Source organism: Chelonia mydas, chromosome 19, assembly GCF_015237465.2.
Source record: "Chelonia mydas isolate rCheMyd1 chromosome 19, rCheMyd1.pri.v2, whole genome shotgun sequence".
Taxonomy (NCBI): domain Eukaryota; kingdom Metazoa; phylum Chordata; order Testudines; family Cheloniidae; genus Chelonia; species Chelonia mydas.
Window position 1 is genome coordinate 15,582,815 of NC_051259.2, and position 17,239 is coordinate 15,600,053.

Here is a 17,239-nt window from a genome sequence, read left to right on the forward strand (position 1 = left end):
AACTTAAGTGACTTTCTTATAATTTTTACACAGCATGTTATTGGCAGCTGTATCATAGAAGTACCCACGTCTTCTGGTTCTTTGGCTTGTCTACCAACTGGATTATACTGCCATAGTATATAGTGTAAGCACCAGTCACTATAGTAATGGATATTCAGAAATTAGTGTGAGTAGTGTGAGTGAAAGTGGGGCAGGTAAGAAGGCCTCCTCAAGAGCTATTTTTTTTTATTACCAGTGAAGATATTTCTCTCAACAAGTGGTGTCTGTCTTCATTTCAGTTATGAATGGGGTTGCTCCACAGAAGGATAACATCTCATAAATGGAATCAAAGTAAGCTGCAAGGTTAGGAAAGAATTGTGCAGTGCATGCTCTTAGAAAACTTCCCAAATGAAGTCTGTGAGACCTGAGACGATGGAGACATTGCCTGAACTCTATGACATCTTCCAAGGAGAGGTATGTGTTGTCGTTGCTTAGGGTCACAAAAAAGTATTGGAGACATGAATAGTGCAGGATATTGAGAAAGAATATAGAGCCTTTCATTTTTAAATCAGCAGTTCAGAACCAGCCCTAATTACTGGCAACAAAGCTAAGTGACCTATGTGAAATGAGCTGCTATTGTGTATTGTGGTTCATAGAGAACAAGTGTCTACGTCACAAAACTACTGCCACCACAGCTGCCTCAGACTGACCCCTTGCTGGCATTCCTGGTATAGAGACTAAGGCAGGGATGGGCAAACTTTTTGGCCCAAGGGCCACATCTGGCTATGGAAATTGTATGGTGGGCAATGAATGCTCATGAAATTGGGGGTTGGGGTGTGGGAGGGGGTGAGGGCTCCGGCTGGGGGTGCGGGCTCTGGGGTGGGGCAGAAATGGGGAGTTCAGGGTGTGGGAAGGAGCTGCGGGCTGGGGCAGAGGGTTGGGGTGCGGGGGGGGGGTAGGGCTCAGGCTGGGGGTGCGAGTTCTGGGGTGGGGCTGGGGGTGAGGGGTTAAGGATGCAGGAGGGTGCTCCGGGCTGGGACGGAGGGGTTCAGAGAGTGAGAGGCGGACAGGAGTGCAGGCTCCAGGTGGTGCTTACCTCAAGCAGCTCCCGGAAGCAGCAACATGCTCCCTCTCTGGCTCCTATGCGGAGGCGCAGCCAGGTGTCTCTGTGCGCTGCCCGGTCCGCAGGTGCCACCCCGGCAACTCCCATTGGCTGTGGTTCCTGGCCACTGGGAACTGTGGGGGTATCACTTGGGGCGGGGACAGAGTGCGGAACCCCCTTGCTGCCCCTACACATAGGAGCCGGAGGGGGGACATGCCGCTGCTTCTGGGAGCTGTGCGGAGCCACGGCACATGTGGAGCAGGGCAAGCCCCCGACCCCACTCCCCGGCTAGAGCACCGGAGCGGGCAAGCCCCGGACCCTACTCCCTAGCGGGAGCTCAAGGGCCGGATTAAAACATCTGAAGGGTCGGATGTGGCCCCTGGACTGTAGTTTGCCCACTCCTGGACTAAGGAGTACATAGGCTATATAGAGAGAGAACTCCCCTCTCCCCCACTAGGTTAGACTTGATGCACATTGATAGGGATGAGAAGAGGACTTCAGTCTCTTGAGCCGCTGCCTTTTACCAGCATTCTCAGATTAAAGAAAAATATTTAACACACTTTTTTGCAGATATTTTAACTAGTGTTTTGAGAACAGGTTGAGACTCTTATTGCAGGTGTTATTTCATTAGATGTTTTTAAAATAAAACTGATGGGTGAGCCACATTGCTAATGCAAACACCTCCAGTCTGAAGAGTAATAACTCTTTAATTTAAGAGGATTAGCTAAGAATGTGTATTCATAAACATGCTAGTCCTCTTGTAGGATGAGAAAAGCTGTCTTCAGAAAATTCATGCTGATTATTTCTCTCAGCCAAGTCTAATTTTTCGACTCAAGTATGAGGGATCTGAAATCTTATTGCTTTAATTTTTGTGGAGCTTGGGGATAAAGCTTTCCATCCTGCCTCATGCTGTGAAATACAAGAGACTTTAGCTTTTAAAAGTTGGAAACTGTCTTGAATTTAATAGGTGCTATCAAGAATATTTGTTGTTCAGTTTGGCACAACTCGAAGTCCTGAATTGCAATACCTCGGGCTCACTCCACATATTGGTGCCTGAACTTAAGGGCACTGCACATTTTAATGTTAGCTTTCCATTCTTCTAATTAAAAGGGAAGTGAGATCCTGTCTGCCTTGTTATAATCAAAAAAGCCCTGGGTACTATTTTCCCCCCTTAAGAATAGTAAGAAGAGAACAAAGGCTAGAATTATAGGTGTCAAGGGACAGAGAATGAGTTAAAGAGCCTCTCAAGTCTAGATTGGTTCAACTCCAACATCAGGCCCTGATTCCATAATAAAGCTCTGCATGGGTGGATCCATGCCATGACTAATTAACTTCAGTGAAGTTCTCTGCAGGCTCAGGTGTCTATTTGCATAGAGTTTATTGCATAATTGGGGCCATAGTCAGCAGTGAGCAAAAGTCATTACCATCAGATGTTTGTTTGTAATAACTATGTGAAATTAGTTGATAGGTCTCAGTGCAGGTACTAGTGGACAAGTATCCATTTCAAAACCACCACTGCCACAATTGACACTGACTGGCCTTCTTTTGGGTAGTCTTATTAGAGAGGCCTAGGATAGAATAGAGCATGGAGGGATGGATTAATTCCCCTTAATCATAGAATCTCAGGGTTGGAAGGGACCTCAGGAGGTCATCTAGTCCAACCCCCTGCTCAAAGCAGGACCAATCCCCAATTTTTGCCCCAGATCCCTAAATGGCCCCCTCAAGGATTGAGCTTACAACCCTGGGTTTAACAGGCCAATGCTCAAACCACTGAGCTATCCCTCCCCAAATGGTAGGGTGAGTCCCTTCAGAGGCACACTAGTTTGAAGATTTAGGGAAGTTTTTGTTGTCTGTCCACTGTCTGTTCCATAGATGAGCATAAGACTGTTTCCAAGGCTGTCAGTCTGGCCTGTCAGCACTAAATTTACTCAAATGGTAAAATAGGGGAAAATAAAAGTTAAAAATATTGGCTCCTGCTGCTGAATATAGCAAATAGATTCTCTTTGAAAAATGTCATTTTTCAAGATCTGTCTGTAATCTTGCAGGGCAGAAAATAATCATCCTGTGCTTTTGTGTGTATCTGATGCAACAATATGTGTTGTTATGCAGCTCTCCAGTTCAAAAGAAGATAACCTGAAGCAGACTCATACAAGGCAAATTAGAAACAGCTGAAACCAAATGAGTGCATGTAAAGAGGGTGGGTTGAAGGGAAGGAGAAAATGAGACAGAAAATGGGTGTAATGTACAAGATTCTCTTTCAGTCAATGGATATATTGATTTTCTTCACAGGTTGCTGCTGTAACAGAATATGGGGCATTTATAAAAATTCCAGGCTGCAGGAAACAAGGTTTGTTTCTCAGACTAGATTTTCAGACTTAGTTCCATGCTGGTTTGCTTAATACAAACCTCCCCTTGCAGAAGGACTTGGCATCTTTTAGAAAATGCTGCAAAATGAGTCTGTTGCTCACCCCTTCCCAGTTGATTAAATCCTCCCAGTATGGGGTTTGGTTTCTTATGGAGATCTTGTATGTCCCCATTTATGCTACATAAGGGCTCCAGATACAGTGATGGGGCTATATAAATGCTTGCATTAATACTGAATATATTCATTTAACATTTTTTTCTGTAAATGAGAATAAGTGCATTTCCAGGTGATTATAGAATATGTTGGAGTGGCATTATAAGGCACTAGACTGGAGTGCAGTAATTCCCTACATATTCAGGGCCTGGAATGCTTAATTTCTGCTATGAAATGGAATTCATAGATGGAAGGAAAAATCATAATGGTAAATCATTGACTGCCTCACAGTCCAGGCTTTCCTGGTTATTTTTCATGTTGTTCCTATCAGTTGTGTGAAAGACTTGCACTAACAGGTGAATCTGAGTATACAAGGGAAATAGTGAAACTGTACAGGGAATGCTGTCAAATGCACAAGGTAAACAACCTGAAAAAGTATTAAATATCTTTTTCTCTGGTCTCTGCGTTGCAATGGCACTAGGGGTGTTACTTGTGACAAAAATAAGTGGCAAGTTTTCCAGTGCAACTGTGACACTAAAAAAATCCCAACAAACAAAACCTGGAGTTTCCTTTGAGATGTGATAATACCCTGAAAAATGCCACTATGGGTTCAATAGTTAATCTTGCTTGGACAGTCCCACACCAAATGTTTAGTTTGTGCAAGTTAAAAGGATGATTTTTCTCCCTGCTAGTTCTGCAATGCCAAGCCAGAGTCTTCAAGTCAAGTTATGTTTTCTGCCTCTGGTGTTGCCAGCTAAAAATTGTGCTGCTAATGCCCAAAATAGAATAGCATCTTGTTTGTCATCCCCCAGCTCTGCTAGGTCCACAGGATTGGCAGGAATTAAAACTTGATTGTGCCTCTTAAATTAGCACCTTTGCTGTCTGATAGGATGCTCTTTCTTTTAGTTGCTTTTCTTACTAACTGCACTCTAAGATCTAGACTATGCAGCCTCCCATCTTCCCCTTCCCACGAGAGTGATTTGTATTCTGAAGTAATTAGCATTGGGTTTAATACAGTAGGTACCTAATCCTGCAGCCTTTATGGATGTCTACATTCCATTGAAGTCATGGAGACTTTTGGCCCAATCTCGCAGTAAGTTCCATCTGGCTGCAAGATTCCCATCTGCACAGAGCTTGTTGCTGCACCAGAACCTTAATTTTGCATGCACCTATGCACAAAGACTTGCAGGATCAAACTCTTCGGGGGAAATTACACTAGCTCTATGAGATTGGAATGATATAAGCATTTTTTAGCTGTCAGGTTCTGATTTTGCAAGAGCTGCCCCATTGTGAGTTTGGAGCAGATTTTGGTGGGTTTAGCTGGATGCATTTGGCTTATAAATGGTTTTGAAAAACCAATAAACCTCATAAATCTTTATTCTGCATGAAGTAGTGGTTGAGTAACCCAGATATTTAATTTCACCTAAGGATATTCCAGACCTTGATGCTCTTATTTTCTAGAGGATAAAATGTTATGTTCAACCAAAAACAATTTTACTTTTTTCCCCTAAAACCACCTCTAGGCCTTGTCCATAAAACCCACATGTCAGCCTGTCGGGTCGACAAACCCTCAGAAATGGTAGATGTTGGAGACAAAGTGTGGGTGAAGCTTATTGGAAGAGAGGTAAAATTCCTTATGGTGTCTTAAGCACTGTGTAAACTAAGAAAAAATTTGCAACGACAGCAAGCTAATTGTTTTCATGTTAACAGAAGCTTAGTGTTCCAATCACTTTGTCTAGTGCATGATGCTGTTTGTTGTGAACACAAACTAATCATGTTCCTCATCACATGAGCATTTAAGAACCAACCTTTTGTCTGGTTTGCATGGGCTTCACAGATCACATGGCATTCTTCATAAAAGTAGGAGTTCATTCTTGATCAAATGTCATCTTGCCTCCCCCCTGCACCATTGTTCAGACTACTGTTTGCTGGTTGGCATGTCACCCTGTAGGTAGCTACATGACTCCTCTATGGTGTTTGTATATCATGTGAAGTACTTTAAGATTTATTGGAAAGTAAGGTGCTATATAGATGTAAACTGCTCACGATTGGAAAGGTCTCTTAACCCATTCTTAGCAGAAGCTGAGAATTCTCTTAATTCTATTTGAGGGAATGAACTTTCTTTGAAAGGACACTGCTACAGTGTTCATTCTGTTTTTAAAGATGACTTGCAAATTAAAAAACAATAGGGCTTGTGCCCTCTTCTGCTTCTTTGTGGTGTCTAAAGAAGGTCTGATGGGATGTGTGTGCAGGGTGGATAAATGTTGTTTTTTAAAATAAAATTATCTGTTAAAGCACCCAAAAGAACAAATGGACTTTGCAAATAAATAAATGAAAAATAACTCCCAAGTTTTGGCCTGACTGCAAATTGCATCAGAGCGGCGCTTCACTGTAACCTGCCCATTTCATTATTTCACACTATGATGGGGTTTACCCCACATCATTAGCAAGAATGTTTAAAAGGCTGTGTACTCTAGAAAGATGTCAAGCAACACACAACCTGTGAAACTCTCCAAGATAATATGGAGAGCAAGAGCTGATTAGGATTCAGAAAAGAGCCTTTTATACGGATAATTAGAACATTCCCATTTACCGAAAAGGACAAAAATGTGTAAATGATGTAAAGCCTCATGTTTCAAGGCATAAACCAACCACTAACCTGGCTCGGATCAGGAAGAAACTTACCTTGTGGCCAGGTTATTCCATAATTGTCCATTTTGGAGTTTCTTGTACACACCCTCCCTTCCCCAAAGTATTTGCTACTGGCCACTATTAAATACCAGATACTGGCTAGATGAGTCTATGTTCTGATCTGTTGGGGTAATTTTTATGATCTTATTTCTGAGACCATTATTTTTAAGTAATATACTCTGGTCCATTAACTAGAACATTGAAGTGTAAATGAAACTAAAATATACTTGTCAAAATTAAAACATTTTGTGATGTATCCTTGACTTTAGAGCATTCACTTCTTTACTAATTGGCAGTTTCACTCATTCTTTGTGGGTTTTCCTGTAACCGGATTCTGTTATGACTTGCTTTTTTCCCTCCGTGTCCGTCTCTTACAGATGAAAGATGACAAGTTGAAGCTGTCTCTTTCCATGAAGGTCGTCAACCAAGGAACAGGAAAGGACCTTGATCCAAACAATGTTGCCCTTGAGTAGGTAAATCTGCTCTGTTGGGTGTAACAAATCAGCCTGGCGACTATTGCTTCCTTTGTTCCCTGCCCTCCTATTACAGTGACTGTCCTGGTCCTCCTGCCAGGAAGGAGGCGGCAGCTCCCTCCTGAGCCCATCAATGCCGCTCTGAAGCGAATGGAGGGGTCTCTAAAGAACAATCTAAGATGTTCCCTCTGCAGCACTGTTGGCAAAGGACTACATTTGAATACCAAATTTCAGCATGCTAACAAAACGTGCTGTTCATAATGACCTGTCCATGGCAATCTTTCTTCCTATGCTGAGGGTGTATTTATTTCCTGTGAGCTTACAGCCCTACAAACACTTACCATCCCAGGCACAAAATCTCCTTGTCTGCTCTTTCTTGTGATGACGTTTTATTACTCCGTCAAAAATAATTATTTTATCCCAGGCATATGTTTGTGTACATTATATATACGTGTATGTATATATTAGTGTGAAGTAGGGTGTCACGGAGTGCCCGGGCGATGCTCTGGAACTGCTCCCCATGAAGCCAGTCAGGACTCTGGGGCAGTCGCCTTCCGGTGAGCAGCCTGTCTCCAGGGCACAAAGCTCACACAGCTTCCACCTTCCTGGGTCTGACCTTGGAGCATTCAGCATCCTCTGCCCCTCCGTGTGCTTCCCACAGCGAGTCCGCTTAGGCGGGGCTCCTGGGGAAGCCAGAGGGTCCTGCACCCCAACTTCGCAGTCAGACGGGACTCTCAGCCAGCCAGTAAAATAGAGGTTTATTAGACAACAGGAACATGGTCTAAAACAGAGCTTGCAGGTGCAGAGAACAGGACCCCTCAGCTGGGTCCATTTTGGAGGGCAGTGAGCCAGACAACCACGTCTGCACTTCACTCCATGTCCTAGCCAGCCCCAAACTGAAACTCCCTCCAGCCCCTTCTCCTCTGGGCTTTTTCCTTTCCTGGGCCAGGAGGTCACCTGATTCCTTTGTTCTCCAACCCTTTAGCTCTCACCTTGCAGGGGGGAAGGGCCCAGGCCATCAGTTGCCAGGAAACAGGGTGTCGGCCATTCTCTGTGTCCAGACCCCTGCACACACCTGCCCTGTAGGGCTCTGCAGTGATTATACACCCTTACCCCACCACCTAGATACTTAAGAACTGCATAGGGGAAACTGAGGCACCCCCACAATATTCGGAGGAAACATTAAGAACAGTCCCACTTCGTATATACGTGTATGTATATATTAGTGTGAAGTAGGGCAGCTGCGTGTGAGCCAAAGTATAAGGCTATACTATAAAGTATAAAGCTATGAGTGTTTGCCTGTATTCTGTGAAACTGACTCTGAAATGAGTCCTCTTATACCAAGAAACAAATAGGGAGCAAGCGTAATATGCTCTCTGTGGCTTCCTCCACCAAGTAGTCAACTGCATTCTGCAGAGTAGTCGCTTTTATTTAGATGCCTAGCTATGGATTTAAAAGCTTAACTTCAAGCAGCCATGTTTGAAAATTTTGGTTTGAGCTTCCAAGCAAATGCATGGGGTTAGAGGTGATGCAGATTGGAAGAGAAAAATAGTTCTTTTCTTTCCACAGTCAGGATGAGCGGAAGAAACGTTCATTCAGAGACTACACTAGTCAGAAGATTACCCTGGAAGCTGTCTTGAACACTGTCTGCAAAAAATGTGGTTGCAAAGGTACGTTTGTGCTGTTTCCATTCTTGTTCTATTCTAGTTTTTTGTCTTGACCTTCATTACGGAGGTATCAGTAGTGACTCTGCAATTATGGCTGTGTTGATATATTCAGTTAAAGCATGCTACCCATTTCTCGCTGTAAAGATTGAATTTAGGTCTCCAAACTTAACACACTTAACTCTTCAGAGGACAACTGAAATTTGTGTCATTTCTAACTATTGCAGGGGAAACATTTAGAAATGCTCATTCTTAGAGATTTGATTCTCATAGCCATGCTCTTTTGAACTTCATCTAGCTAAAGAACCAGTCGCTACAGTTTCCATACTTTTTTCTCTCACACACATTGCATTTCACAGCAAGGATACTGTTCTAATTTTACACTTCAACAGAAACTATTATTTCCTTAATTCATCCTAACTGCTTGCTATTTCAAGAAAAGCCAATGGAACTACTTAGTTCCATCAGCTACTAGGAACTGAATGCATGTTTGTGAGCAGTTCTGTTAGAATCTCTATCCAAACACTTAGTTTTAATGTGTGTGAGATAAGTAAGTTTGGAAGGATTAGATTTTTTTTATTGGTAATCATTGCTTTCACCACACACAGACCAGCACAAAATATTTCCATCTATGATAATGAAACTTATAGATAGTCAAAGAAATTAAGATGCTGCATGAAAATGAGTTTAAGCCTTCCAAGGGGAAGTGGGGACAAAAAACCTAACTGGCTTCAAGACTGAGTTTGATAAGTTTATGGAGGGGGTGGTAGGATGGGGCTGCCCACGATGGCACATGGCCTGTTGGTGACTGCCAGTAACAAAAATCCCCAACAGCTGAAGACAGGACACTAGATGGAGAGGGTTCCAAGTTATTACAAAGAATTCTTTTCAGGTGTCTGCTTGGTGTGTCTTGCCCACATGCTCAGGGTCTAACTGACCAACATATCTGGGGTCGTGAAGGAATTTTCCCTCAGGTCAGATTGGCAGAGACTCTAGGTTTTACCCCATACTGTAGAGGAAGGTGGAAGGGTCACTTGCATGTTTAAACTAGTGTAAATGGTGAATTCTCTGTAAATTGAAGTCTTTAAACCATGATTTGAGGATTTCAGTAACTCAGCCAGAGGTTAGGTGTCTATTACAGGAGTGGGTGGGTAAGGTTCTGTGGCCTGCAATGTGCAGGAGGTCAGACTAGATGATTATGATGGTTCCTTCTGTCCTTAAAGTCTGAGTCTGAGATACTTTGCATATTTTGACGTGAAGTTCACAGTTTGTGTTCAACAGTTAATAAAGCTTTGCCTTTTTGAATCTCAACATCTACTATTAAATAAATCTGCAAAATTATGAGGTTTCAGAACTGTGAAAATTGATCTTTATTTTTATGCATTTTTCCTATTTTTAGCTGTCAAAATTATAAAAAAAAAAAATATTGAATTCTGAGAAGCCTAGATATGAGGGTTGTTTGGAAGTGAATCTTGGCTTAACTGGGGGTTTCCTTAACGTATAGTGATTTTGTTGATGGGTCATATACTTGAGCAACCTTAGTCCTAATTAAGCATTTTGCCTGCGGAATTTGTACCGTGCCCTATTTGTTCTTATATATTACGTGGTCATTGGCTAATAGTTATTGTGGACTTTTAAACTGTGTTAAAAAAGCTTAATAAGTGTACATTTAAAAGCAGTTTCTGCTGATGCTAAATATAGTTACCTGTCCAGTATGGACTGCACACAACCATCTTGAAAATACTGCTAAAAACCATTTTCTAAAGTAGATTCCTAACTATGATAATGGTTTTAAAGCATTATTTTTAAAATGGCTTTTTCTGGTCCAAATTGACTAGGCAAGATGTGTTGGCAGGAACTATTTTTACAGTTCAGCCATTGGTGTGTACAGGGTAGATCCAAAATGAGGCTAATTTCCAAAACTAAGCAGTTGTTTCTGTATGGCTTGCCAGAATTTGATGATGATTTTTTTTTTTTTAAATTCGACTGATAATATCTATTTGTTTTTTAAGTACTTTTATTTTTGTCCATTTTAATTTTCAGTTGTGAGAAATTATTGGGGCATCAGACAGTTAGTTATTTAATGGCAGTAGACTTTGAGATTCAAAAAGGGACAGCTTCATTAACCTTTGAACACAAATTGTCAACATCGCCTGTCAAAATATAGAATCATAGAATATCGGGGTTGGAAGGGACGTCAGGAGGTCATCTAGTCCAACCCCCTGCTCAAAGCAGGACCAATCCCCAACTAAATCAAGGATACAAAATATCTTTAAATCAAACTGAGTTCTCATGCAGCATTTTTCTTAGTTTTCCTATCTTTGTTTTATTATTATCAATGGAAATATTTTTTTCATTGGTTTGTGTGTGTACAGTAAAATTGACACCGATTTTAAAAAATTGAATCCTTATAAGCCTTGGGGATGTCTTAAGATGCTTGGCTGGAAAGACATTCCCATTCTTGTGAAGAGCTTCCCTGACATGGGCTTATTCTCTCTGCCATATGCCCCTTCTGCTGTTGAAGCCCCTGCTCAGATAAGTCTCTCCCATAGTTCTTTGTTCAGACACCAGGAAGCTGGGTTTGTCTGATTAATCCCTCTTAAGTGACCTGTGTTCTATTCAGTACCCTGGGTTGGTTAATCAGTGCAGATTAAACCAGTTGAACATTAAAGGAAAGGAGATTGTCACTGCTGCATCTAATAAAAAAAGCAGTGATTTAAATGTCTGAAATACAATAAAAACAAATGAGAAACCACCATCTTTAGTCTTACAAGGCAAATCAGGACTGACCTCTGGTCCCAGTTTCCAAGTATTTTAAAGTACTGAATTTTATTTTTATAATTATATAATATGTGGTCAAAGGTAGATAAATTAGTTCCAGGTTAAGCAGGTCCCATTTCCCTAGGTAAAATAACAGGGACTATTCCAGAACACTTAAGAAGGTTCTAGAACTAATTAAGGCAGGCAGGCTAATTAGGACACCTGTAGCCAATTGGGAAGCTGCTAGAATTAATTAAGGCTAATCAGGACACCTGGTTTTAAAAGGCTGTCACTCCAGTTAGTGAGGTGCGCGTAAGGAGCTGGGAGTGAGAGGGTGTGCTGCTGGAGGACTGAGGAGTACAAGCATTAACAGACATCAGGAGGAAGGTCCTGTGGTGAGGACAAAGAAGGTGTTGGGAGGAGGCCATGGGGAAGTAGCCCAGGGAATTGTAGCAGTCGTGCAGCTGTTCCAGGAGGCACTCTAGACAGCTGCAGTCCACAGGGCCCTGGGCTGGAACCCGGGGTAGAGGGTGGGCCGGGGTTCCCCCAAAACCTCCCAACTCCTGACCCAACACAGGAGGTTCCACCAGAGGGGAAGGTCTCTGATCTGTTCCCTGACCCACATGGTGGATCAGTAGAAACTGTGGGGATTGTTCTTACTCTTTTTTTTTTTTTTTCCCCATGCTGCCTCCGATGAGGTTATCTGAGTGAATGGCAGATTTGAGCCACGAAAGTGGCCAAACTGAGGGCTACTGTGAATCTCTGAGGCGAGCAAAATCTGCCAATAAGCGCAGGACCCACCAAGGTAGAGGAGGAACTTTGTCACATATAAACACACGCAAAAAGGGCTACAATTAACTGTAAATTAACCAAACCATATTTTAAAAATAATTCTGAAACGTATTCAGTATTTCTCTCTTTTGGCCCAGTTATCTCAGTGCTCATCCATCTCTGTGAAGCACTGTTATCCCCATTTTACAAATGAGGAAACAGAGATGGAGAGGTGAAACAAGGTCATACAGCAAACCAGTGGCAGAGCCAGGAACAGAATGCAGGACTTTAGTCCTATTTTAGTGTCCTGTACACTGAGTCATCTGTCTGAAAATCTGCTTTTTCATGGGGCCGAAGTTCTCTCATTCCTGCCTACTGCTGGGATGTTTAGAGTTATACAATAAGGTGGCAACCTCAAATGAGAGACAACGACCACTAAATGGAGTTTGAAATAGTGATGGATTTTTAATAGTATGGTGATAGCATATTCCATCTGTTCCTTTGTAGAGAATGCAGCTTGGACACACTAACATAAATTCAAATTGATGAGCAAAACAAAAACAAATGTATGTAGTGGTCCCTTTCATTATCTTTAGTGTTGGTCAGTTTCAAAGGGCTCCAACTGTGAAGAGCAAGTTCATTTATTATTAGGGCTCCGTATCTGTCATGGAGGTCGCGGAAGTCATGGATTCCGTGAATCCTGCAACCTCCATGACTTCTGCAGGGGCCAGTGTGGCTGACCCCAGGGCCACCCAAACAGCTGGCTCCAGGGCCAGCCGCTCTGGCTGCCACCAGAACAGCCACACCAGCTGCTGCTGGAGCAGCCCTATGTACAGCCACACCAGCCGGAGTAGCCACGGCCCCGGGAGGCTGGCCAGAGCAGCAGCAGGCCCCTCACGCCTCGCCAGTGCGTCTTGTCAAAGTTTGACTCAGACTCACAATTTATCAGACCACTCTGTTTTATTAGCAAAGCTGCTCTGCTAATACATTTAGAAGTGAGCCCCCCGAGTGGGGCTTGTCTCTTTAATTTATACAGTTTTTTGGAGAACAAGTTACAGAGAAGTTACAGACAAAAGAAGAAAAAGATTTTAGTCACCACCCTTCGAGATCCCTGAGACCAGTCACATATCTTCAATTACCTGCCACCCTTAACAATCTCCTTTAACAGCTTCCAGTTAACTTAACTAATTGCCCTTCACACCTTCCATTCTGATGCCTGCTTCTTAGATGTGCTGGCTCTATCTTAATTGCTTCTCCATTCAAAAGCTAACTGTCCCTACGTGTGCTCCCTCAGATACTTTGTAACATGTTTTGGCATGCCCTCTCATATACAATGTATCCAGCATGTCCCCTTATACAATGTTATACTTATACAATGTTATACTTCCACAGTCTCCCCCCACAAGATTTAATCACAGGTATTTTTAGTAAAAGTCATGGACAGGTCACAGGCCATGAATTTTTGTTTGTTGCCCGTAACCTTTCTGTGACTTTTACTAAAAATACCCATGACTAAATTGTAGCCTTAATTATTATTTGTATTATAATAGCACCCAGAGGCCCCAACTGAGATCAGCACCCCATTGTACTAGAGCTAGAAACTGTCCCTGCCCTGGAGAGCTTTGCTTAAACAAAGACTGGGGGGAAGAACAAAAGCACAGTGGAAGGAAGTGTCTTACCTTAACTCTCACAGCAGATAGAGGGGAGCAGCCCAATGCTCACTTGGTATTAAGCAGGCATTCTATCGCTTCTAAGGAGATTTTATTTTAACATCAACAGACTGAAGTAATCACTATAGAAATAGGTTTCAGAGTTTCTGGACAGTCTCTACGTAAAAGAATAAATGGACACAAATCACATGTCAAGAATTATAACATTCATAAACCAGTCGGAGAACACTTCAATCTCTCTGGTCATTCGATTTCTGACCTAAAAGTGGCAATTCTTCAACAAAAAGACTTCAAAAACAGACTCCAACTAGAGACTGCTGAATTGGAATTAATTTGCAAATTGGATACAGTTAACTTAGGCTTGAATGACTTGAATAGAGACTGGGAGTGGTTGAGTCATTACACAAAGTAAAACTATTTCCCCTTGTTTATTCCTCCCCCCCTCCCCCCCCACTGTTCCTCAGACATTCTTGTTAACTGCTGGAAATGGCCCACCTTGATTATCACTACAAAGGGTTTTCTCTCTCCCCCCCCCCCCACCCATTTTTTCATGTTCTGTGTGTATATAAATCTCCTCACTGTATTTTCCACTGAATGCATCCGATGAAGTGAGCTGTAGCTCACGAAAGCTTATGCTCAAATAAATTGGTTAGTCTCTAAGGTGCCACTATAGAAATAGGCTCCAAGTAGAATCTTCATTAGGCTCCTCAAAAGAAATAGCCCAAAAACGGGGATTTATTTTGCTTTTTTCTGTTTCAAACATTTTGCAGGTCATTTTGCCAAAGAGTGTTTCATGCAGCCTGGGGGAACCAAGTATAGTCTGATACCGGAGGAGGAGGAGGAGACAGCAGAATATGAAGGTGATAAAAAGTCCAGCCACACTGAGAATTCTTCAAAAAAAAGGAAAAAGGTACAGGTTGTAGCCTTGTTGATGTTAGACCACAGAAAAATGGACCAGTTTACAAGCAGGCAGCTCATTGGTTTGAGAATGGGGTAGATTTTGGTTTTGAACAGTTTGTGTGGTGAAATAGACAATTTATGCAAGTTTTTTTTCTAGCTGTCTTTAGACTTACTCATTTTTAATAAATTTAGCTTGGATATTTGAGGTGCTTGTTACCGTAGTGGGGGGAGGGATAGCTCAGTGGTTTGAGCATTGGCCTGCTAAACCCAGGGTTGTAGTTAAATCCTTGAGGGGGCCATTTAGGGATCTGGGGCAAAAATTGGGGATTGGCCCTGCTTTGAGCAGGGGGTTGGACTAGATGACCTCCTGAGGTCCCTTCCAACCCTGATATTCTATGATAGTATACTGTAGTCTTACAGTCTCATCGGTTTCCATGTAGTCCACTTGTCCATTCTTTCATTCTCTTCTCCACAAAAACGAATGATAGAACTGAGCTTCCATCTAGTGAAGTAACTCTAACTCTAGTTTATCTCTAGGCTTTCAGTGTCAAATGGAGCTCTTCACCCCATCTGTTTATACACAGTAGCATGGGAGTGGAAGCCAGCCATGGGTCCTTCATGTCTGGAATGGCTTGATAGTTCTACCCCGCCTTGTCACAGTTCAGGGCACGCCCTTGTGGTCCATCACGGGCACCCACTCTAGACTGCAGGCTCTTTAGCCATCTCTCCTGGGCAGAGACATGTGGATTTTTTCCTGACTGGGGTTTTTCCAGGCTGCACAGTTCCCTACCTATACTGCGAGCTCCCCAGCAAGTCAGACTGCCTGAGCATTAAATAAAACCAATAAGGTTTAATGAGGTTTGTCGTTTTTTCAACACCATTAAAAAAACTCCTTAAAAAATAAAAGGACCTACTTGCATGCTAATAAGCTTACCAGAAAACACCCCAATCCCAAAAGGGTTCTGGCAGGTGATCAGCCCTTCTCACCCCATAAAGGGGATTTTCTGTGGTTACAAGTTCATAAGAACTTCGGTTCAGAACAATCACACCCAAGAATCCATGAGCCCCTCCTTTATGCAGCTCAGGACTTTGATCTTCAGATTCCAGGAATAGGTAATCAGCAGACAGTGGGTTTCTCTACAGGGCATAGCTTGGCAAAGTTTGGGTCTAGAGGTGGGAATTTGCATTCACCTCCTCCTGGATATTTCCTAAGAAACCCACTCAACTCTGTTTGGTCCAAAACTGTCTCCTTGTCTGGCACTTATTTAAAATACTGTAGTGCTTTGAAGCTCATACCACTTCCTCGGGTTTACTCTGGTCACATCTCCCCGCTAGAGAAGTTGCATACAATCCCACAATAAGACTTGAATTTGGTGTTTATGGTGTAATTGATTCCAAAGCTACCTAAACTTAATTCAGTAAGATCTCCCAAATATATTGTAGGAAATTGCCATATCTGTCGCACTCCTATATACTTTCTTAAATTTTTTTTTTTTAAGTTCTTAAAACTTTGTCACAAACTACTTTCACAGAGATTTGAGGACCCTTTTCAGAGTGCATAAATTTTCTTAAAAAAATAAGGACATAACAAAGTAACTTGGATGCTTGTAATGAGATAAGATAACTGCCATACTGGGTCAGACCAGTGGTCCATCTTGCCCGGTATTCTGTGCGTGACTGTGACCAGTACCAGTGCTTCAGGAGGAGTATACAGAACAGGGCAGTTAGAGTGATTCACTCTGTCTTCCCCTACCAGCTTCTGGCAGTCAGAGATTTAGGGACACCCAGATTTTGGGATTTCATTCCTGACCATTGTGGCTCATAGCCACCGAGGGGCCTATCCTCCATGAACTTATCTAGTTCTTTTTTTGAACCCAATTATACTTTTGGCCGTCACATCATCTCCTGGCAATGAGTTCCACAGGTTAATAGTGTGTTGGGTGAAGAAGTACTTCCTCTTGTTTGCATTTAACCTGTTGCCTGTTTAATTTTGTCTGTTGACCGCTAGTTTCTTGTATTGTAGGAAAGGGTAAATAACAATTTTCTCTATTTACTTTTTCCTCACCAGGATTTTATAGACCTCTATCATAACCCCCCTTAATCGTCTTTTTTTCTAAACTGAACAGCCCTAATCTTTTTAGTCTCTCCTCGTATGGAAGTCATTCCATGCTCTTCATCATTTTTGTTACCCTTCTTTGAACCTTTTAGAGTTCCATTATATTCTTTTTGAGATGGGGTGACCAGAACTGGAAACAATATTCAAGGTGTGGGTGCACCATTAATTTATATAATGGCATTATGATATCTGTCGTCTTTTCTGTCCCTTTCCTAATAGTTCCTAACATTCTGTTAGCCTTTTTGACTATTACTGTGTATTGAGCTGAAGTTTTTGGAGAACTATCCATGGTGACTCCAAGATCTGTCTTGAGTGGTAACAGCTAATTTAGAACCCATCATTTTATTTTTATATATATATATATATATATATATATACACACACACATACACAGTAACTCCTCACTTAACGTTGTAGTTACGTTCCTGAAAAATGCGACGTTAAGCGAATCCAAATTCCCCATAAGAATTAATGTAAATCGGGAGGGTTAGGTTCCAGGGAAAAATTTTCACCAGACAAAAACTGTATTATATACACACAGTATATGTTTTAAACAATTTAATACTGTACACAGCGATGATTGTGAAGCTTGGTT

General features: G+C 42.1%; 1 protein-coding gene across 7 annotated transcripts in view; it reads left to right on the forward strand.

The window, feature by feature from the left end:
* The window catches only part of ZCCHC17 (zinc finger CCHC-type containing 17), a 37,069-nt gene that overhangs the window by 1,264 nt on the left and 18,566 nt on the right, over nucleotides 1-17,239 (forward strand). For 5 of the 7 annotated variants that reach the window (XM_037882038.2, XM_043532048.1, XM_043532046.1 and 2 more), the window contains exons 2-7: nucleotides 279-453; nucleotides 3,371-3,428; nucleotides 5,123-5,223; nucleotides 6,668-6,759; nucleotides 8,333-8,433; nucleotides 14,399-14,538. In XM_037882038.2, coding sequence (XP_037737966.1) covers nucleotides 388-453; nucleotides 3,371-3,428; nucleotides 5,123-5,223; nucleotides 6,668-6,759; nucleotides 8,333-8,433; nucleotides 14,399-14,538 — 558 coding nt within the window. In that variant the 5' untranslated portion in view covers nucleotides 279-387. Of the gene's footprint in view, nucleotides 1-33; nucleotides 195-278; nucleotides 454-3,370; nucleotides 3,429-5,122; nucleotides 5,224-6,667; nucleotides 6,760-8,332; nucleotides 8,434-14,398; nucleotides 14,539-17,239 lie in introns of those variants that run through there. The other 2 variants (XM_043532044.1, XM_043532043.1) reach the window with 2 other exon arrangements.